The 18,269-nt window shown below is 44.9% G+C and overlaps 1 protein-coding gene across 2 annotated transcripts; it reads right to left on the reverse strand.

Moving 5' to 3' along the window:
• Window positions 1-2,218: 2,218 nt before the first annotated feature.
• RCC1L (RCC1 like) lies at window positions 2,219-18,130 on the reverse strand. 2 transcript variants are annotated; one of them, XM_059866335.1, is made up of 11 exons: window positions 17,810-18,130; window positions 16,576-16,705; window positions 13,971-14,099; window positions 13,081-13,147; window positions 12,035-12,086; window positions 10,417-10,501; window positions 9,358-9,431; window positions 7,751-7,835; window positions 6,494-6,667; window positions 5,043-5,128; window positions 2,219-3,536 (listed from the first exon to the last, which is right to left on the reverse strand). In XM_059866335.1, exons 1-11 carry the CDS (start codon window positions 18,074-18,076, stop codon window positions 3,459-3,461), a joined length of 1,227 nt encoding a protein of 408 aa, XP_059722318.1. In that variant the 5' UTR covers window positions 18,077-18,130; the 3' UTR covers window positions 2,219-3,458. The 2 variants fall into 2 exon arrangements, with proteins under 2 accessions (XP_059722318.1, XP_059722317.1); XM_059866334.1 differs by having other exon boundaries at window positions 9,250-9,431.
• Window positions 18,131-18,269: the final 139 nt, after the last annotated feature.

Here is an 18,269-nt window from a genome sequence, read left to right on the forward strand (position 1 = left end):
ACAGTGAAGTAATATTGTTCCAGGAGTATTTTGAATGCCAAAGGTTAATTATTAGTTCTCTGACTCATCTGTTTTTGAAGGATCCTGTAGAGAAAAGTCTGCTGTAACACAGCAAGTGCCTAAGATAATCTTTGCCTTACAGGTGTTCATGTGTTTTATCCCCAGTGGGGCAGTCTGCTGACAGATGAGACCAACCTTGCTGTGTGGGGCTGCAGGGCAGCCCAGGGGCCATGCTGGACTCAGTTCTCCAGCAGGGAATTGCCAGGATCCCTTGGGACAGTGGGGTGGGGAGGCCTGAGCTTGCACAGGTGCACCTGGGCCTGAACCTCTCCCCCATCCTTCCTGCAGCTCCTGCAGTCCTCAGCCACTGTGGCAACCCTGCTGGGCCACTGCAGTGCTTGGAGCTGTTCCTGCACAGGGCTCTGCACCAGGGGACCATCCTGAAGCTCTTCTGGGCTATTTTAAGCCAAACACACCAGCACAGTGCTGATCTGAGAGCAAATCACTTGTGCAATCAATGCCAAATCAAGTAGGTTATTCTAGTTCTAATTTGAGCTGCTCCCCATGTGCACCCTTGGCCCATACACTCCCTCACTGCAGGTATATTTAGGGATCCTGGTATATTTTGGGCTGTCTACTTTGCTATACTTTGAAGGACAAAATGATGCAAAGTTGCTTTGCAGTTCCCAATGGTAGTGACCTGAAGCTACCCCAGCACAGCTGGGCTCCTGTGTGGCCCTGATCCTGCAGGAGGAGCAAAAGCCACACAGGTTGGATCTGCCTTCAGCAGGCAGGGGGATGTGGCAGGGAAGAGGGTGTTTTCATTTTCTGAGCTAACACTGAGCCATCAGCAACAGCAACTCTCAAGAACTGTATTTTACAAAGGGGAAAAACTGCTGCACAGCAGCAGCCAAAAGAAAGGAATAAGGATCTGTGACAGACAACCATGTAGATACAAAGGTCAGCAGAGGAGATGAAGGAAGGAGAAAAGTCAGGAGCAGGGCTGAGCCTGGGAAGAAGGGAGATGTGTGGGAAAGGCACTGTTACACTTCTATTTAGACATCCTAATTCCTCATTACCCTGCTCTACTTCACTGGCAATAAAATCATCTCCCCAACATGAGTCTGCTGTGCCCATGATGGTAACAGGTCCCCTGTCCTTGCTCCAACCCACGTTTTCCTTCAGATTCTCTCTCCCTGTCCTGCTGATGGGGGAGGGATGACAGAGCAGGTTGGGGGACACCTGGCTAAGGTCAAAATACCCTTCCCACACTGTAACCAAAACATGGGTGAGTGCTGGTGCTTGCCAGACTGCCCTCACTGCCACTAACCTTGTTCCCACCAAGTAACATGTCTGAGAATGCCCACAACCACTACAATGAAGGCACCAACACCCCCACTGCATTAAGCCATACAACACCTCTATTTAGGGCTGAAGACCTCACTGGTATCTCATTAACACAAAGAATTTACAATTTATTGTACAGCAAGAATGAAACACCAGGACTGAACCCAGCTCTTCAGAAGGCCCAGCAGCCCCAAGGTGCACTGGGAAAGAGCTGGGAATGAGAGCAGCTGAGAGCCCAGCACTAACCAGATCACCTCAACAGCAACATCCAAGAAGGGAATTGTTTGTAACACCTTTCTCACCAGTTTTTGTACATGTTTTCCATGGTTTAATAAGCCTCCTCAAGTTGAAAGGGCAAACCTAGTCCTATGAGGCCAACAAGACATGATTGGGCACTGCAAGTTGCCCAAGGTGCACGTAGAATCAGGTGTAAATTAAAGCCAACCAAATGGGAGTCCAGAGTACTGAAGGTCTGCCAGTTTCACAGCAGCTTTCTGTTCTGCCTCACCCACCCAGCAACACCTGCTACACAGGTACATCAACAACAACTCAAGAGATGGGTCTCTATTTCCATGTACTTTGGTTCACCTTTCCTATATTTTATGCAAACCCTTTAAAACTTATTTAATCAAGGTAAAGTTTACCAAGTTTTGGTACAGAATTTCATCTAATGAAGTCAATACATGTGGTGTCCCATGGGGCCATGGGTGCAATGCCTGACTACAACACTACAAATCCAGCAGGTATAGAGCTGGCTCAGCTGACAGAAGTGGTTTCCTGTCACATAACTGAAGCAAAATACTGCAGTTCAAATGCAGACCCAATCAAGGCATGAGCAGATCATGCTCAAGAACATTCCTATTACTACTGATAAAGATTTTATAATCACTTTATTGAAAACCTACTAGCTTGGATTCCACCAAAATAGTTTGCACACTAGAAGTATCCCACACAGAGAGAAAAGACACAACTCTGCCTGATGGTTGGAGTGTTTCACAGGAGACAGTTTCCCACACAGTTTCCCACACTTGGCTGTGAGATTGGGTAAATACCTGCTACAGATACTCACTGTTGCATCCCATCTCCATCACCTTACTGCTACAAAGGCACCAAGGAATGAAGCTCTGCTTCTTACCCATTAAGACTCCTTCCCCTGCTAGGCCATCCTGAAATCCCCAGCTAACTGCAACTGAGAACCACACCTCTGAAAACAGAAAGAGTGTAGGGAATCCAAAAACAATCAAGAGCAGTGATGTGTGATCAGCACAAGGAGACAAAGGTACCTGAGGGGCAGTGAGCACTGCTCACATCCATGCCTGAGCACTGATTTTGCAGGGCTTTGTTTCCAGCCTCCCTCAAGAAGCTAGATTGGCTGCAGTCACCATCCATCTGTCCTGCTGCAGCACAGAGAGTCTGCTGTCTTATTTAATAGTACTTAGCCCTGAAAAGAGGTTCTCACTCTTTGAATGTGCTCCTTTGGTGTTCAGTCTTTAGCACCAACACAGAAAGCCTTCAACAGCCCATAGACACACCACTGCCTCCAGGCAAGGGCTGTGCATCCAGCTTCTGCACAGGACAGCCTGGGCACAGTGCAGCTGAGGGTGGCCACCCCGGACAGCTGGGCTGGGCTTCAAGACCTAGCATGACCACTCTCCCACATAACAGTAATTAAAAAACACCCAACTTTTCACTTGAGAAATAGTTTGGCTCTGCCCAACACTGACACTCCAGAGCTGGTGACAGGAAATGTCCGTATATCAATGTCCTGTGCTGTAGATTTCATCCCATGCCAGTCTTCCTTAAGGGAGATGCTCTTCATCTTCAGGCACAGAGGGGCTCACCAGCTTGGGGCTGGGCCTCAGATCCTGTGGGAGCTCATCAGGAAGGAGCCAGAGCACTCCTTGCATTCCCACACTCCTCAGGGAACGTGTTTCCTTCCTGCAGCCAGGCCAGGGCACTCCAGTGACGCAGGGACGATAATGCACCCAGACACTGCTATGGCTGTCTCTGCTCACAGTCACTTGGCTTCATAAAATGAGTTTTCCTTTCCAAGAAGCTTGTCACCAAGTCCCTGCATGGCCCTGGTGCAGTGCTGAGACCCAGCAGCATCCCTAGGTGAAAGACCTGACCATGCTTACCATATGATCAACTCCACAGGCCACATCCACCACCTCACCGGGCACAGTCACCTGGATCAAACACAGCACTGGGTTAGTTATCAAGCTGCTCCTTCACACCTGGTATTTCCTATTTCTCATCCTTCCACTCAACATGCCAGCTACTTTCACTGGGATTTGTACCAATGCAAGTGCCAACTAGAAAACACAGAAAGAGCAAGCACCAGGCAGGCTTGTGCACTGAGCTGTGAAATACTCCTCTTTCCTTCTCAGAAGCACATAAAGCTTTGGAAGGAGAAAGAAGAGCAGGCTCACTAGCAGGCAGAGAGGAGACTGGAGCCTCAGCCCATCTGTTCAGCAGCAGAAGCAGCATGACTGAACAGAGCATAATCTAGACATTAGGAAGATCTGCCCAAGCACCACAGGGATTTGACTCTTCTTTCATCAGCAAGAACTGGAACGAGGCAAAGGCTCAACTCAGCCTAAGGCAGTTTGTGCTTTGATGCTGAGACCAGCTCCTCACTCCTGAAGCTTACTCACTTAAAACTGACTTCAAACTTGAGGAAAGCAGAGTCTAAAAAAGCAAGTTTTTCCTCAGAGCCAAGAGAGAGGACAGCAGCTAGTTCTAGGGCAGGAGGTCACAGACAAGGATCCTGGCACAGTGCCATAGTACTGTCAGACAGGAGCTGGCTGTCTGAGAGCATAACCCCTGATGTCCACATCTGGGGAAATGAATTCAGAAATTCAACCCAGCCACAGCAGTGTGATTTTAGGCAAATGTTCCAGAGCTGGTCTGGTTTTGTTCATTTTTAAACAAAGAAGAAAGCATACTACAGAAACACATTTACTGCAAGTTCAGACACACAGACAGGGACTCCAGGGTGGTCCAGCTGATTGCCTCCCTCATCTCCTACCTGGCCTTCATGGAGACTAGGAGCAGCTGCTAGGCTGAATGCTGCACTCCAGAACCAAAGACTCTTCTACATCTACTGAGTCTGGCTCTCAGAGCCAGCTGGGAGCAAGCAGTGGAACTGGAAGCACTGTGAGACAGCTATGAACACAGCTGAGTAAGGATCTCCTGGATAACCTGACAGTCAGTCCAGTGTCCCACCACCACAGATGGGAAGGAAGCCCACCACTATGTGGATCTGTAGCCACTACAGACCAAAATGTTCACCTAATTTAGGTGAGTAATGATTTGGACAGAAGACCAATACTGATGTTTTCTTTGGAGCACATACAAATAGAAGATCAGGTTAAAAGGGGAAGGAAGAGAAAGTAAAGATATCAAGCAGATGATGGAGGACAGGAAGGAGATAAAAATTGCTCAGATGTGGTAGCACAGCACCAGATGCTGTTTTAGGATTCAAAATCATTACTTGCATAGCAGACTAAAACATTTACTGAATACCTCCAGTCCCAGGCTCCACAAGGGCCTCTGGAAAACTTCTGCAATCATCTTAGCCTTCCACCCCTTTCAGAATTATTCAACAAAACCTTAGAGCAAATGATGGTCCTTGCCCTCAAGATAACAAAATCAAGCCAAAGAACTCTTGGCCTTAATACCACCATCCTTACTCTCCATGGGAAGTACTGGTCTTCCATTCTTCCAGTTCCCAGGCATCCTCTTAGATTCTTCCCCCACACAAACAGTTCTCCTCTGTCTACACAGAAGAAAAAAAATTGAAAATAATAGTCATTAAAAAGGAAGAATTCTACTTGTGATGCTGGCAAATGTTGCTACAGTGTTTCTGGGAGTATACAGGGTTACACAGGCAGCATGACAGCTACCAGATTTATTTCAATGTACAATAAATGTACTTGTGTTTGGAGAAAATGATGCCTAATGAGCAATACAAGGAACAAATTCTGTGTACAAGTCTTTGTTTCCCCCTCTTACACCACCTGCTTTGGAATTTTATTTGAAGGAAGAGTGCAGCAGCAGAAATTCCAGGGAATCATTTGTGAAGTGATTAATTTGTGCTGAAAGTTAGACAACTGCAGTTGATCTGTATCAGCTATCACAGAGCAAACCCAGTAAGCAAGGCAGTGAGATCTGTCCCAAGCCATCACCTGGAGACTGCTTCCTTGACTGTCTAAAGAAGTGACCTGCTAATGAGAACTAGGGAAAGGCAAAAATTGGTGTTCAACACAGCTGAAGAGCTTTGAGCTCCTCAGGAAAACACACAGATCTCAGAAGTGTTTGGATCAGCTTCACAGCAGAAACAACCAAAACATAATCTATGTATAATTTTTATGTATGATTAACAATTTAATCAGAACTCTTTCTAACTCTTTCTGAATACCAAGGGGAGCCCACTGACAAGCACCCTACAACCAAACTGACAGTGTCACACATTCTGCTTGTCCCAAAGGACTCAGCCCTAGCATTTTTTCCTGCTGCCAGCTGGATCTCTGAAACTGCTGCTTGATGTTAAATGCCTTTAAAATTTCAAACCCATCAAAGGCTGAGAACCCACACAGGGTGCACAGAGCACAGTATCATAACCTTTGCATATTAAATGCTTGGGTCTGCCTACCTCAGGCTGCTAACTCAGTTGGCCAGAAATGCCAAGAAACTCTGATATTTAGCTTCATTTAGACTCAGTTTTACTTTGTTCATTCATCACATTAATTTTCTAAACTGCTAAAGTGCAGCAGACTGACTCATTCTATACAGGAAAATGAAAAAAATCTGCTGGATTTTGTGTATGAGAAAAGTTTTTTGTGTTAAGACAAATAATACTTTCTTAATTAAAACATAAGTTAGCACAAAATACATGCCAGGAACCATCCTGACACCTGTAAATGTGCTGCCTGGCTCCCTGCTGCTGCATTCCAGTGTGCCTTCAGTTTCAAGAAAGATAGGTACATTTTTTGGGGGGTGGGGTTTGTTTTGTTTGTTTGTTTGTTTTTGCTTTGGATTTATTCTGGTTTTGTTTTTTGGCTTGGTTTGGTTTTGCTTTTTTTCTCTTCTGCCATTAACACAGCAACATGACCTCTCCATGAGAGCAGGATGAGAAACTTACTTGTAAGGGCTGCAAACTGGCTGAGCCCACAGCGAACATGAGCAACACGGGTGTCTGGGCTGAAGTCTGACCAGCCAAAAAGGCTGGGTGGGATCATCTCTGGCTCTGCTGTCTCTATTAGGTTTGGTCCTTTCCCAAGAATTCCATAGCCCCAGACAAAAACATTTCCTTCTTCTGTATTGCAAGAAGAACACATTCTGTAAGCAAGTCTGTGCTTGTGAAATTCATGCCACAACCAAAAGTTCATCAGAACCAAGGGGATATTTTCCTTTCTTCCAACTCAGTCTAACACTTTTTGATTATCTAAAATCTGCAAATAATGCATTCCCATCCAAATGCCTCAATTTTTTCCTAAGCTATGCAAGCAAATCAAGCCCCCCCAGGCAGAACTTTCATGAGGAAATAATGCCAACACAAGAGTGAGCTGGATAAAATACTACTGACTGATGGGACAAAGGTTGAGAGTTTATTATCATGGCTTTCTTCTCTGATGATTTTTCAAGTGGCAGTGAAGCTGTGGGCACTGACAGACATGACAGACATGTCCAGCAACAGGATGTCACTCTGCCTGGCATTCTGCCTTAAGCTGGGTGCCTGGGAAAGGCAACAGTTGCACAGCATAAAAAAGAGTAAATTTCTATGTCAGCCAGCTCTGGTCCCTTCATATTAGAAGCTCTGGTCATCACAAAACCCCCATTATAAATATGAACATCTTCATGGAGATAATCCTTCAAGAAAGTAATACAATCCCCTCCCTCACTCCTTCATGCAGCAACCCTGCAGCTATGCTCCCCAGACACTGACAGTCCAAAGAACAGTCACTAAGGACCTGCTGCATTTCACTGCTCTCAGAACTCTCTTCTTTCCATCCTAGTTCATCATTTATAAACATGTCAGATTCACATGGAGTCTGAAGGGCTCCACTTTCTCTCAGGTGTTGCCTTACTTCCTCCCTATATCCATACTCATCACAGGCCATACTCAGTATGACCAGCAAGAGACCAGAGGAGCAAACAGCTGCCACGCTCCTGCTCTAGTCTGCAGAGCACTCACAACAGCACACCCTGGAGCAATGCTCTGCACCAGGGAAAACAACTCCTCTAGCACATTCTTAAACCATGTTTCTCAGTCTCCCAGCTCTCCTCACAACATACAGTATTTCCTGTTTCCAGAAAACAAGATACTTGTTTCATAATGTTACAATCCACCTACTCTGCAGCCTTGCACCAAAGTGAATGATTCTAGAAGTGAACTCACCTGTCAGCACAGCATTGCCAGTCCCTCCACAGGCAGCCTCCTTCACCTTCCCAATCTTGAATGGCAAATGCCTGGGAACATTCACCTGTACAAGATTGCAGAAGAGTTGTTAGAGACAAGGTAAACTACAAACTAGACATACATTTTAACTTGTTCTCTAGTTTTGGCAAGAGCTTATATACATTGGATCCTGATACAACCTTTATAATAAAGCCTGAATTATAAAATGAGTGTAAGTCCCAAAATTAAAAAAAATCTACATGAAATTCATTAAGGTGAGGACAAGGTGGGAAAAGTTGCCTACTGAAAAGCTTACATGCATGGCAACAAGGCTGAACATGACTAATAACTGCTGCTTATCCCTGGCTTTTAAAGTCAGACACAATGGGGAGGTCAATAGGTGAGCATGTCTTCAAGTCTTCACACTGGATTAGATCACTAAAATTCAGTCTGCAGTGGCATTTTTTAACATAACAGGGAAAAATTATTTAAAGGAAATGCCACTTATTTGGTACAGTCCAACACAACATACATACACAGCTTGACATATGTAAAGAGCAATCTTCAATTTTATAGCCCTGCCATTCTACACTTTGGACTGCATTTACATTTTAGCTAAGACTCTCATTTTTGGCAAACGTGCCACTCATCCATTTCAGATGCCACAAACCTCCATCACACACCCAGCCAGAAAAACTGCTACACTGCACAATCTGACTGATGTCCTCAGGCCTTATGGGTCTCAGCATTTAGCCCTACACCAAGGTTACACCAGGAGAGGCACAGGAAACAATGCTTTCTAAAATTTTTCTAAAGCTATTCTAAGACAATTGTCTGCTTTTAGCCTTCCACCAAGAGTAACTTAAATATTAATTACTTGACTCCATTTCCTAAAATAGCTGTAACATGAGACCAACAGCCTAACTACTCCAGTAGTGCAATGCCTAGTGTGAAGATAGCACTCTACCAATGCCCCATGTAAGTTTGCTCAAAAAAAATTTTTATCTGTGAGACACTGGAATTTGTTTAGGACTCAGTTCATAAACCCACTAAGGATGGCCATGAAAAATTAACCAGCATACAAGGTTGATTGGGAGGGACTTCCAAGGGCCATCTGGATCAACACTAAGCTCAAAGTAGTATCACTTTTACCCAGCTAAAAAACTAATTCCTGTCCTGAAATTAGCAAAAGCACTTGAGCTGGGTCTCAATTAGGTGCAAAGTCCATGGGATGGAGAAAGAAAAAGATGGAGTTCTTAGGCTAACAAACTGGGGTGAGGTGACACAAACCTTTGCCTATCAAAGCAGGGAAATACACTGCCCCCTAAAGCTACACAAACACGTCAGGCTGGTTTTGTAAGCTTATGTAAAAACAGCCTGCTAGTGGTGTTTGTATCTGCTGTCAAAAGAATCCAGAACAGGGAGAAACATGTAATTTTTAACTCTGTGCCCAGCAGCTCAACTGAAACACGTAAAAACACACCCTCAGGTCAACTGACCTGTGTGGTTTCTGTCACAGAAGCCAACTGCAAGTATTCTGAATTTCCCCAACCAAAGACATCTCCTTCATCTGAAACAGCCAGACAACAGTCCCCATAGGAAGAGACCTGGATAATGTTTACTCCAGCAATGTCACCATGCAGCTTAGTAGGAACACTGGTGATGTTATAGTGTCCAAGACCTGAAAGGAAAAAAAAGTAGAGATTATGCAGATTTTTTTTTCCAGACACACTTTTAATGCCTGCATAGGACCATTCTGTGATGCTATAACAAAATCTTTCTGTCCATACTGCTTACTGTACACCAGCTGCAACAGACAAACAGCCACAAACACCACCTCCCCTAGCCAAAGCCACCTCTCTGGAGTGCACAACAACTTTATACAATCACACCCTGAAGAGTCTCATATCTCTTGTCTGCATGGACCAAAGTGTTTGAAGAACAATAACCAAGCCAGGCAGATATCCCAAAAGGGATGAAGTTTCACAAACTGGCTGCATCCTGTCTTCTGCAAGGAGAGCCCTGAGGGACAGCACACTGCAATCAGTTAGACAACAGCAGGGGAAATGGCAAAAGAGGTTGGGAAGGAAGCAAACACTTTACAGGACAAAATGCTGCCTGGAAAAGAGACCAGAATGTAGATGACAGCCAGGTCACATTATACTGTCACAAAAGTATCACGGGAAGAACTCAGCTTTGGGAGCAGCAAAACAAACAGTAGCAATGACTGTGAGGAGCAAGTTCTCTGAAGCAAAAGCCACCACAAAAAGGGCCCACCCAAGGATCTCATGCTAAAACATGCAACAGCTACCAAAGCACTTGTCAGTTCAAAAGAGCAGAACAGACCCCAAGAATCAGGAAGGCAAAGCTGCCACCAAACTGAAGAGCAAAGCTGTCCATGTCACTTCCACATCCCCTCAGAAGCTTTAAACAGCTCATACACTCTCTCCAACTGCATGCTTGGATTGCCAGGGCAGCATCCTAAACCAACTGGATTGTCTCAGTTTGGCTGCACAAGAGTACTGAAAACATCTACACACAACTGGAAACATTAGCAGCCCCTTTCTGTCCACACACACATGACAAATACACATCACAACTTCTCAATTAGGACAGCTTGCTATTTTCATCAATTCCCTGAAAAGCAAGCTGAGCTGAGTTCCTACCTGTTTGTCCATCAGCTCCCCATCCACATGCATAGACTGAACCTTTCTTGGTTCTAAACAGACTGTGGTCCTGCCCACACACAACCTGCACACAAACAAGAAGTCAGTCAGGAAAGGTTACATGTTCAGACTTGATTTAGTGAAGCATTACTGACAGACAAATTGAGCAATGAACCTCAGTGATGTCCATCAGCTCAGATTTTGACCTTTTCCTCCTGATCACATGGCTCTTGAGAAAGGGAAGGACAAGGTACAACACAGAAAAGAGCAGAATTTTCTTTATGGGAAGTGATGCTGTGGTTGAATTGTTCTAAGATCCAAAACAAGGAAAGAAAGCTTGATTCAGCAGCACTACACAATAAAAGCAGCAAAGAGTAAATAAGAGCTCTCCCTTCACAGGATGCTAACCACATCATTCCTGATGCCAGCTACAAACTGCTATGGATTCTTTGCCATGTAAGTGCTCAAGGCACACAGCTGTTCTCAAATCTGTATTTATGCTGAACTAGCCATCATGTCTGCCACATGCTTGGCATGAATTAAAGCCAAGGAAAAAGCCATTCAAAAGCAGATATTAAAAATTAAAAGATTAAAGGGATTTAATCAACAAGTTAAGAGAGTGACTACCAATATTAAGCACATAACCACTGTTATCAAAGTACAAACAGGTACCAAGTATTCAATCCCCTAAAAAATTAAAACTATGAAAAGGCCAAACAGAAGTTTTACAAGCCTAATATAAAACAGTTTTAGGATGAACCACAGCACAGTCTCATCAGGTGGGTGCAAGTGAATGACCTGGGAACAGGAGCAACATCTGTCCCTGTATGGCTACAGGGGCACAGACATACCAACAAACTGCTCCTGTGCCTGGGAATACTGCAGCCATGGCAGGTGGTTCTGCTGCCTGCAGTCCCTTGCTCTCCAAGGAACCTGACCTAGAGAAATGCTGGCTAGTCTAAGTGGATGGTTTCACAGCCCATTTTTGAAAAGGCAAAGACTAAATTTAAACTCCCAAGGAATATAAAAGTGACAAAAGGGAATAAGAAATCACAACAGGAAGAGAGTAGTAGAGTGGAGAGCCCAGAAGTAGACACAGTACTCTGAGTGTGGCTGAGTAGAGAAGAAAAATCATCTTGACCTGCAGGTAACACTCCTCCTAATGCAGCCCAGGGTATCTTTAGCCTTCTCTACAGCAAAGCTCATTGCTGAGTCATGGTCAGCCTGGAGGACCCCAGGGCCTTTTCCACACAGCTGCCTCCCAGACAGTCACCCCTAGCACACGGTGGTGTCTGAAATTGCTCTTCACCAGCAACAGAACTTGGCCATTTCCACTGCTGAACTTGATGAGGTTCCTGTAGGCCTATTTCTCCAGCCTCTGGATGGCAGCACCAGCCTCTGGTTTATTAGCCACTCCTCAGAGTTTTATGTCATCTGCTATTTGCTGAGGGAACACTCTGTGATCCAGATCATTAGTGAAAATGTAAACAGGACTGGACCCCAGATCCCTGGGGTACCCCACTTGTTACTGGCTTCAACTCAGCTTTGAGCCAACAACTGCCATCCTCTGAGCCTGGTTCAGCTGGTTCCCAATCCATTTTCAGGACTGAGCTCTCACCTGGACAACTCTGCTGTCAAATTCCTTCAGCTGATGAATGAGATGGCTTCCACTGGACACCAAACAACCACCAAGAAGAGAAAAGGCAACACAGAGGATTTCAGAAGACTGCAAAAAAACACAAAGGGAAACCTGCCTCTACTGAAAGCCATTTTATTACAAGTAGAGAAATTTGTTTGCATGTAGTATCACTGCAAAATACCTGCACAAAGAAGGAACATAATTCTGTACTCTCTTACTTAGGATGTTAAGAACTGTCATTTTTTAAATATAAGATCTTGTGTCTGGGGGTAGGGGCAACCCTCAAAGACAGTCCCTAGTCTAGAATGAGCAGAGACACTACATAATACTGCAGTACCCATAGAAGCACTACACTTAGCCAGAGACAATCCCCATATCCCAGAGCACAGTGTAGTGCTAACATCCCTGTCATTTTTTCACAATACAGGAATTATCAACAATTCAATGACTGACTTCCAATATCAAGACTAACAAAAGCACCTAATTACAGCTATTTTCTCAAACTTTGCAGACCAAGTGTTGTGGATCACAGAGCAATTTTTGGTCCTACTAGGGAATCAGAAACTCAGCATATTCCCACTATTCACTTACTCTATCATACAGAGCACTTTGAACCTATGCTTTGGAGAGACCCACAAAAAACCCAATGAAGGAAAAGCACTACAGATGCAGAGGCAGTTACAGCAGAGACTTAACAAGAGGATGCCTCTTTCATAATTAAATGGCACTTCCAACATCCTCCAGAACAGCACATGTACTCTGAGCAGCTAAAGGGAGAAAGCCCAATTACTAACCCCAATTACCTCAAGCAATTTAGGAAGGCTGGGTTCTCCCCCTATGCCCTGCAAGGATTCAAAGTCAGGCTGTTTGTATGATGCAGGACAAAAGCCTGTTCTCAGACTCCTTAATCTTAACTGGCATGCTTATAATACCAGACCTTTTCCACTTTCAGGCTTTTCTGCAGGGTTGTTTTCATGCAATTATGTTTCTAACAATAAGAAAGTTCAGGATCTTTGAATTCTCACCTGTAAATTTCATCTTCCACAACCTTCCGGCCACACTGTCCATAAGAATTGTTTCCCATTGTGAAAACTGAAAAACAATTATGAAACACACTCGTTTTAGTACTGCCTCTTTTCAGGTTCTCAAAATATTTTCAGGCAGTTCTAAGTCTGAAAGGGGGAGCACAGCAATGTAAAAATTGGCCTAAGCTTTTTTCAAAGTCCATCTGAATGAAAGTGACTGAATCAATTTTCACCAGTAACACCTGGCAGTATTGTTGCAGGCACAGCAGCAGTACCTGGAGCCTGCTGTCACACTGGGGAACTGCCTAGTTCATCCTGCCACTGTCAAAGACACTCAGAACAGATCAGCTTTCCCACAGGAGTGGGCATCAACAAAACAACCAGCTCACCCACTAAGAAGCTGCACTGGATCACTTGGTGCAGCACTGAAGCCACTGCACCAGAGAGTTCCCAGAGATGTGGAGAGACAATTCACAAACAGGATCTTCTCCATAAAGGACTATTAATTAATTAATTGCTTTTATAAACAGAGCACTCTGGGGCTTAAAGGGGAAGTAACACAGGAGCACTGGCACAGTCACCCAAATCTGCATTCAAAAACACATCAGAGTGAACAAGACAAACAGGCTGCACTCAGCCAGGCCTGGGGCTAGAGAAACAAACCTTGTAGTAAAAAGCTCCCAACACATTTACAGCTTGAGCCAAGTGAAGCTCAGGGCTTTCCCTCACAGAAGCAATCCCACAAAGGCCAACAGCTGCCTGCACCCACTTACAGTGCAAACAGCCCACCTGGGATATAGCTCTAAAGGACAGAAGACAATTTTTTTCAAGGTTTTAGTAAAAGCATAGCCAGGCACCCACAGATATCACCAGGACAAGCAACATTGTACCTCCTTCACTATCTGTCAGGACCAGGGAATGGGCTCTCCCACAGGACACTTGCAAGACTCGAGTTTGCTGTGGTTTCTCCAGTGGTAACGGAATTGGAGATGGTTCCAAGACATATTCATAGCCCTTAGCTTAAGGAAAAGAGAATAATTTTAAGTCAGTAGATTCCATAAAGTAAATTCAAAATATATTTGCTGATCCTACTGTACATTTACACACTCACTTCTGCTTTGTTATAAAAGCAGATACATTTTAGAAAGCCAAGACACTAACCAAAGAGGCTGACAGGGATTTATCACAGAGGGAAGGAGAAGGCAAAAGCTATGGAGATAGCTGAAGCCAATCACTGCCCAAACAAAAGTCCACCATAACGAGAGGGTGAATGTTATTAAGGCTTCAGGTGCCCGAATTGAAACTGAGGCTTTCACCCACATGTTCAACCACTTCAGTGAATACAGTTGCATTACTAGAGCTTAACAGCATGCTCAAACATTCTGTGCAACTGGGGACATTGCAAGCAAGGTACAAGAGCAACAATAACAAAAATGTATCAGGAAAGGTGAACAAAAAAATCTTAAAGAAAAGCAGATTACAGGCACTTTCAGAAATAAGGAATGTAAGAAAGACTAGCTAGGCTAAGCCCATAGGGAATAAGACATCCAATGTTTATGAAAAATGACTTGCTGTACTTTAAAAAGATTTAGCAACTTGAAGAACACATAATCAGCTACAGTCAACTGGGGAAGGGGGGGGGAAAGAACAGCAAACCCTAAATCAATACTAGGGAAAAAGTTAAGAGAAGATAAAAATATCAAAGTTACTGTAATAAGTGAAATAAATTCCTGGAGGATCCAAAGCAATATTGCACACAGGCAGCAATGCTTTACTGGTTCTCAATAAAAATAAAAACTAAAAAAATAACAGCAACAACAAAACCAACCAATCAAACAAAAAACAACAACAAAAAAAAAAACCACCTAAGAAAAAAAAATTAAAATTAAAAAAATCTACACAAGGTCTTTTGTAGTAAGACCCTACTGGATGTGAGGACAGGCAGCACAACAGGCAGCTTGCCAATGGTGGGCATCTGCCATGCAACAGAGCAGGAACTTAAAGATAACCAACTCTCTGTCTAGAAACACCTGGAAGTCATAAAGGAAAATAACCCATTCCTCTCTCTGTTCTCTCCAGCAGAAAGACACATGCTACTGGGATATGCAGTAACCATCACTGATAGCTGAGGGGATTTGGAAAAAAGAGACAATGAAGTGCCTGAGGAACAGGGGGGTGAGTGTGAAATATTAGTAGTTTAGATGCAACTGTCTCAAAGTCAGAAGGCTGCAAATTCCCTTGGAAATGAAGCATCTACAGCAACACAGTGTAGGGAGGGGCAGGCACCACTGTCAGTCTGTAAAACAGCAATGAGCAACACATCCCAAAGGAAAGCTTGCCTGGTGGGACATTAAACATGGAGCAGTAGCAAACCCACTGATCTTCACATTTCCAACTGATCTTGCCAAACACATTCTCTTACTTAGCAGGGCTTGAATTGCAAAACTATTTAACCTACTTCTGGATTCTCTGACAAAAATAATGTCCAGGTCAGATAAAAAACAAGGTAATTGCAAGACACTCCCAAGATATCAGCACATACATAAGACCCAGCAAGAGCTGAAACCTTTGAAAGCAGAAGTGAGCAGAAGCTCCTGCAGCCCCTGCATTTTGCAGCTGCTGTTTAAGCAGACACTTGCTGTGTGTACACACTCTTACAGAACTACCCAGTGTGCCACCACAAAGCAGCACCATTGCAAACCTCAACATGCTGCAATTTTCTTTTGCTTCTCCATCAAGTTTAAACTTCTGCCCATATCAGACACAGCCGACCATGATGGATTACACTCTTTTACATCATAATGACAAAAACTGCTTTTATTGTGACTTTCCTCAACTGTTTATGGAAGAATGTCTATGCAGTCAGCCATTCTATGAGGAAAGTTTGGGTTTTTCCTGTCTTCAGTGGTAGGTGGCAATGTTCTGCACAGAAATCACCACCTTAAATGAGTTTCAGAGCTTGGTGTAAGACAAAATGACTGAAAAACATGTTTTTCCTTCAAAATGCAACCCATTAAAATAATTTTAAAACAAACTCTACAGCTTCACAAAAACCCCACAGACTGTATAAAAAAAAACTCTAACTGGGGAGGGAAGGAGGACTAAAGGACTTCAGTCTATAAGAGCAAAGGCAACAGAAGTGAGCAAACCATCCTGCCAAAATGATTTTGTTAACTATTCTGTGCCTACTATCAAACTATAGATTCAAAGCCACAAATTAACCAACATCACACTCTGTAGAATAATCAGCTACATTCCTATCCAGATGAAACTAATTAAGTGCAGTGCACAGAACAGAGGCACGTTGATCAATTACAAAGCACACAAAAACACCTATAAATTTCAGAAAAAGATCTGTTTAAAAAAATAAAACACAGCCTGGGATTGCATCAAAGCCTCCTGATGTTTTTCACAGTTCAAAACACACTGAGATTCCTGTACCACAGGAATACTGCAGTGTCACCCTGTAAGTCTTTAAAACACTTAAATCCTTACTTTGATCTCTTCTGCTTCTCTGGAATCCAAGCTGGGAATCCTTGTTGAGCCCCATACCCCACACTTTGGTGATGTCTCTGGTATTAGAAGCCAGCAGTGTGAATCCATAACCACAGGCAGCAGAGGATATCTTTGAAGACAGACAAAACCCACACCATTCAGTTAGAAACTGTGGCTTAGAAAAGCAAGCTTCACTCCATGGTACTTGTTCATTCATTCTCCATTACGCTACGTTCACATGCAGCCCAAATTCATGTCTTGCAAAAATTATCAGTCTTCTGTGATAAGCACCATGCTGAAAACTCAGGTCCAACCATTCTGCCTTAAAAGTTTTGGTTTTGTGTGCATACATCTTTATTTCTGCATTATCTTGGCCCCATTCAACACCACAGAAAGACCTGTTTGCTGACCTGCATCAGCAGATTTAAAAAAAAATTTAAAATTAAAAAAAAAAAAGATACAGAGATATTAAGAGAATAACATGGTTTACTCATTTTGTCAAAAAACGCCCAGCATAAGAGTCACATGAGGAGCAACTGCGGTCAGCTGGCGTTCGGCCTGGAGAAATGGAGAGACTGAGATCAGACCTCATTGGGGGCTGCAGCTCCTCCTGAGGGACCAGAGACAGGACCCGAGGGCAGCCTGCTAGGGGAGGTTTAGACTGGATTTCGGGAAAAGGTTCTACCCCCAGAGGGTGGTCGGGCACTGAAGAGGCTCCCCAGGGAATGGCCCAAGGAGGGTTCAGACACCTCTCTCAGGTGCAGGGTGTGACTGTCAGGCCGTCCTGTGCAGGGCCAGGAGGTGGACTTCATGATCCTTCTGAGTCCCTTCCAACTCAAGATATTCTGTGAACGCTCTGACTTCCTCTGCACTCGAAAGCAGAGCACGAGTGAAACACGTAGGCAAAAGAATAACGTGATTTTCAACACAAGCTTCCCGTTTGTAGGTGGGAGCAGCCACTGGAAGAGGCCCATTTTATCTGGCAAATGCTCTTCACACCCTGGCTCTCTAATGCCTCTGACAAAATTACAAATACATATTTTCTAAACTATATGCCACTGCAGTTAAAACAGTCATCATCGCAAGCAATACCACTATATTGATAAAAAACACTGAATCACGGCAAACCCTTTAAACCCGATCCAGTAAGGCCGTTCTCGGCTCTGCTAAGCCCTGAGCAGGCTCCGGAGGCCGGGGAAGACACGTTGGCCCCGCCGGACCGGGCCGGGCCCACCTTGTCCTCGGTCTCCAGGCGGTACGGCGTGGGCTGGATGCGCCGCGGCTTCTTCCAGCCCGCGTCCGGCTTCACGAAGCTGGGGATGCCCAGGGCGCCCGAGTAGCTGAAGCCCCACACGAACACGCGGTCCTTGCGCCTGGCCGCCTTCCCTGCGTACTGGAATACCGGGGCAGCCTCCTCGGCCTCCCGCAGCTGGCGGGTGCTCGGCGGCCCCGCCGGCACACAGAAGCCCCTGCAGAGCAGGCGCCGCGCCAGCCCCGCCATTGCTGCCCTCAGGCCGCCGCCATCTCGGCCGCTCTCACTCGCGGGCCCGCGCGGTGTCAGTTCCCAGTGCGCATGCGCGCGGCCGCGGCGCGCGTCTCTTAAAGGGGCCACGCCGCCCTCTGAGGGCAGCGTCCGCACCCGCCCGGACCCTGAGCTGCGTTTGAACCTACAGCCAGGCCTGAGCCTACAGCCC

Source organism: Haemorhous mexicanus, chromosome 22 (assembly GCF_027477595.1).
Source record: "Haemorhous mexicanus isolate bHaeMex1 chromosome 22, bHaeMex1.pri, whole genome shotgun sequence".
Classification (NCBI taxonomy): Eukaryota; Metazoa; Chordata; class Aves; order Passeriformes; family Fringillidae; genus Haemorhous; species Haemorhous mexicanus.

Bases quoted from the DNA above. Each gene is read 5' to 3' on its own strand.
- RCC1L (XM_059866334.1), bottom strand. From the start codon at position 18,076: ATGGCGGGGCTGGCGCGGCGCCTGCTCTGCAGGGGCTTCTGTGTGCCG. The intron at 16,706-17,809 runs GTGGGCCCGGCC...CTGTCTTCAAAG, and splicing joins GCCTGGAGACCGAGGACAAG to ATATCCTCTGCTGCCTGTGG. The intron at 13,148-13,970 runs GTACAATGTTGC...ATTGTTTTTCAG, and splicing joins CCTGACAGATAGTGAAGGAG to TTTTCACAATGGGAAACAAT.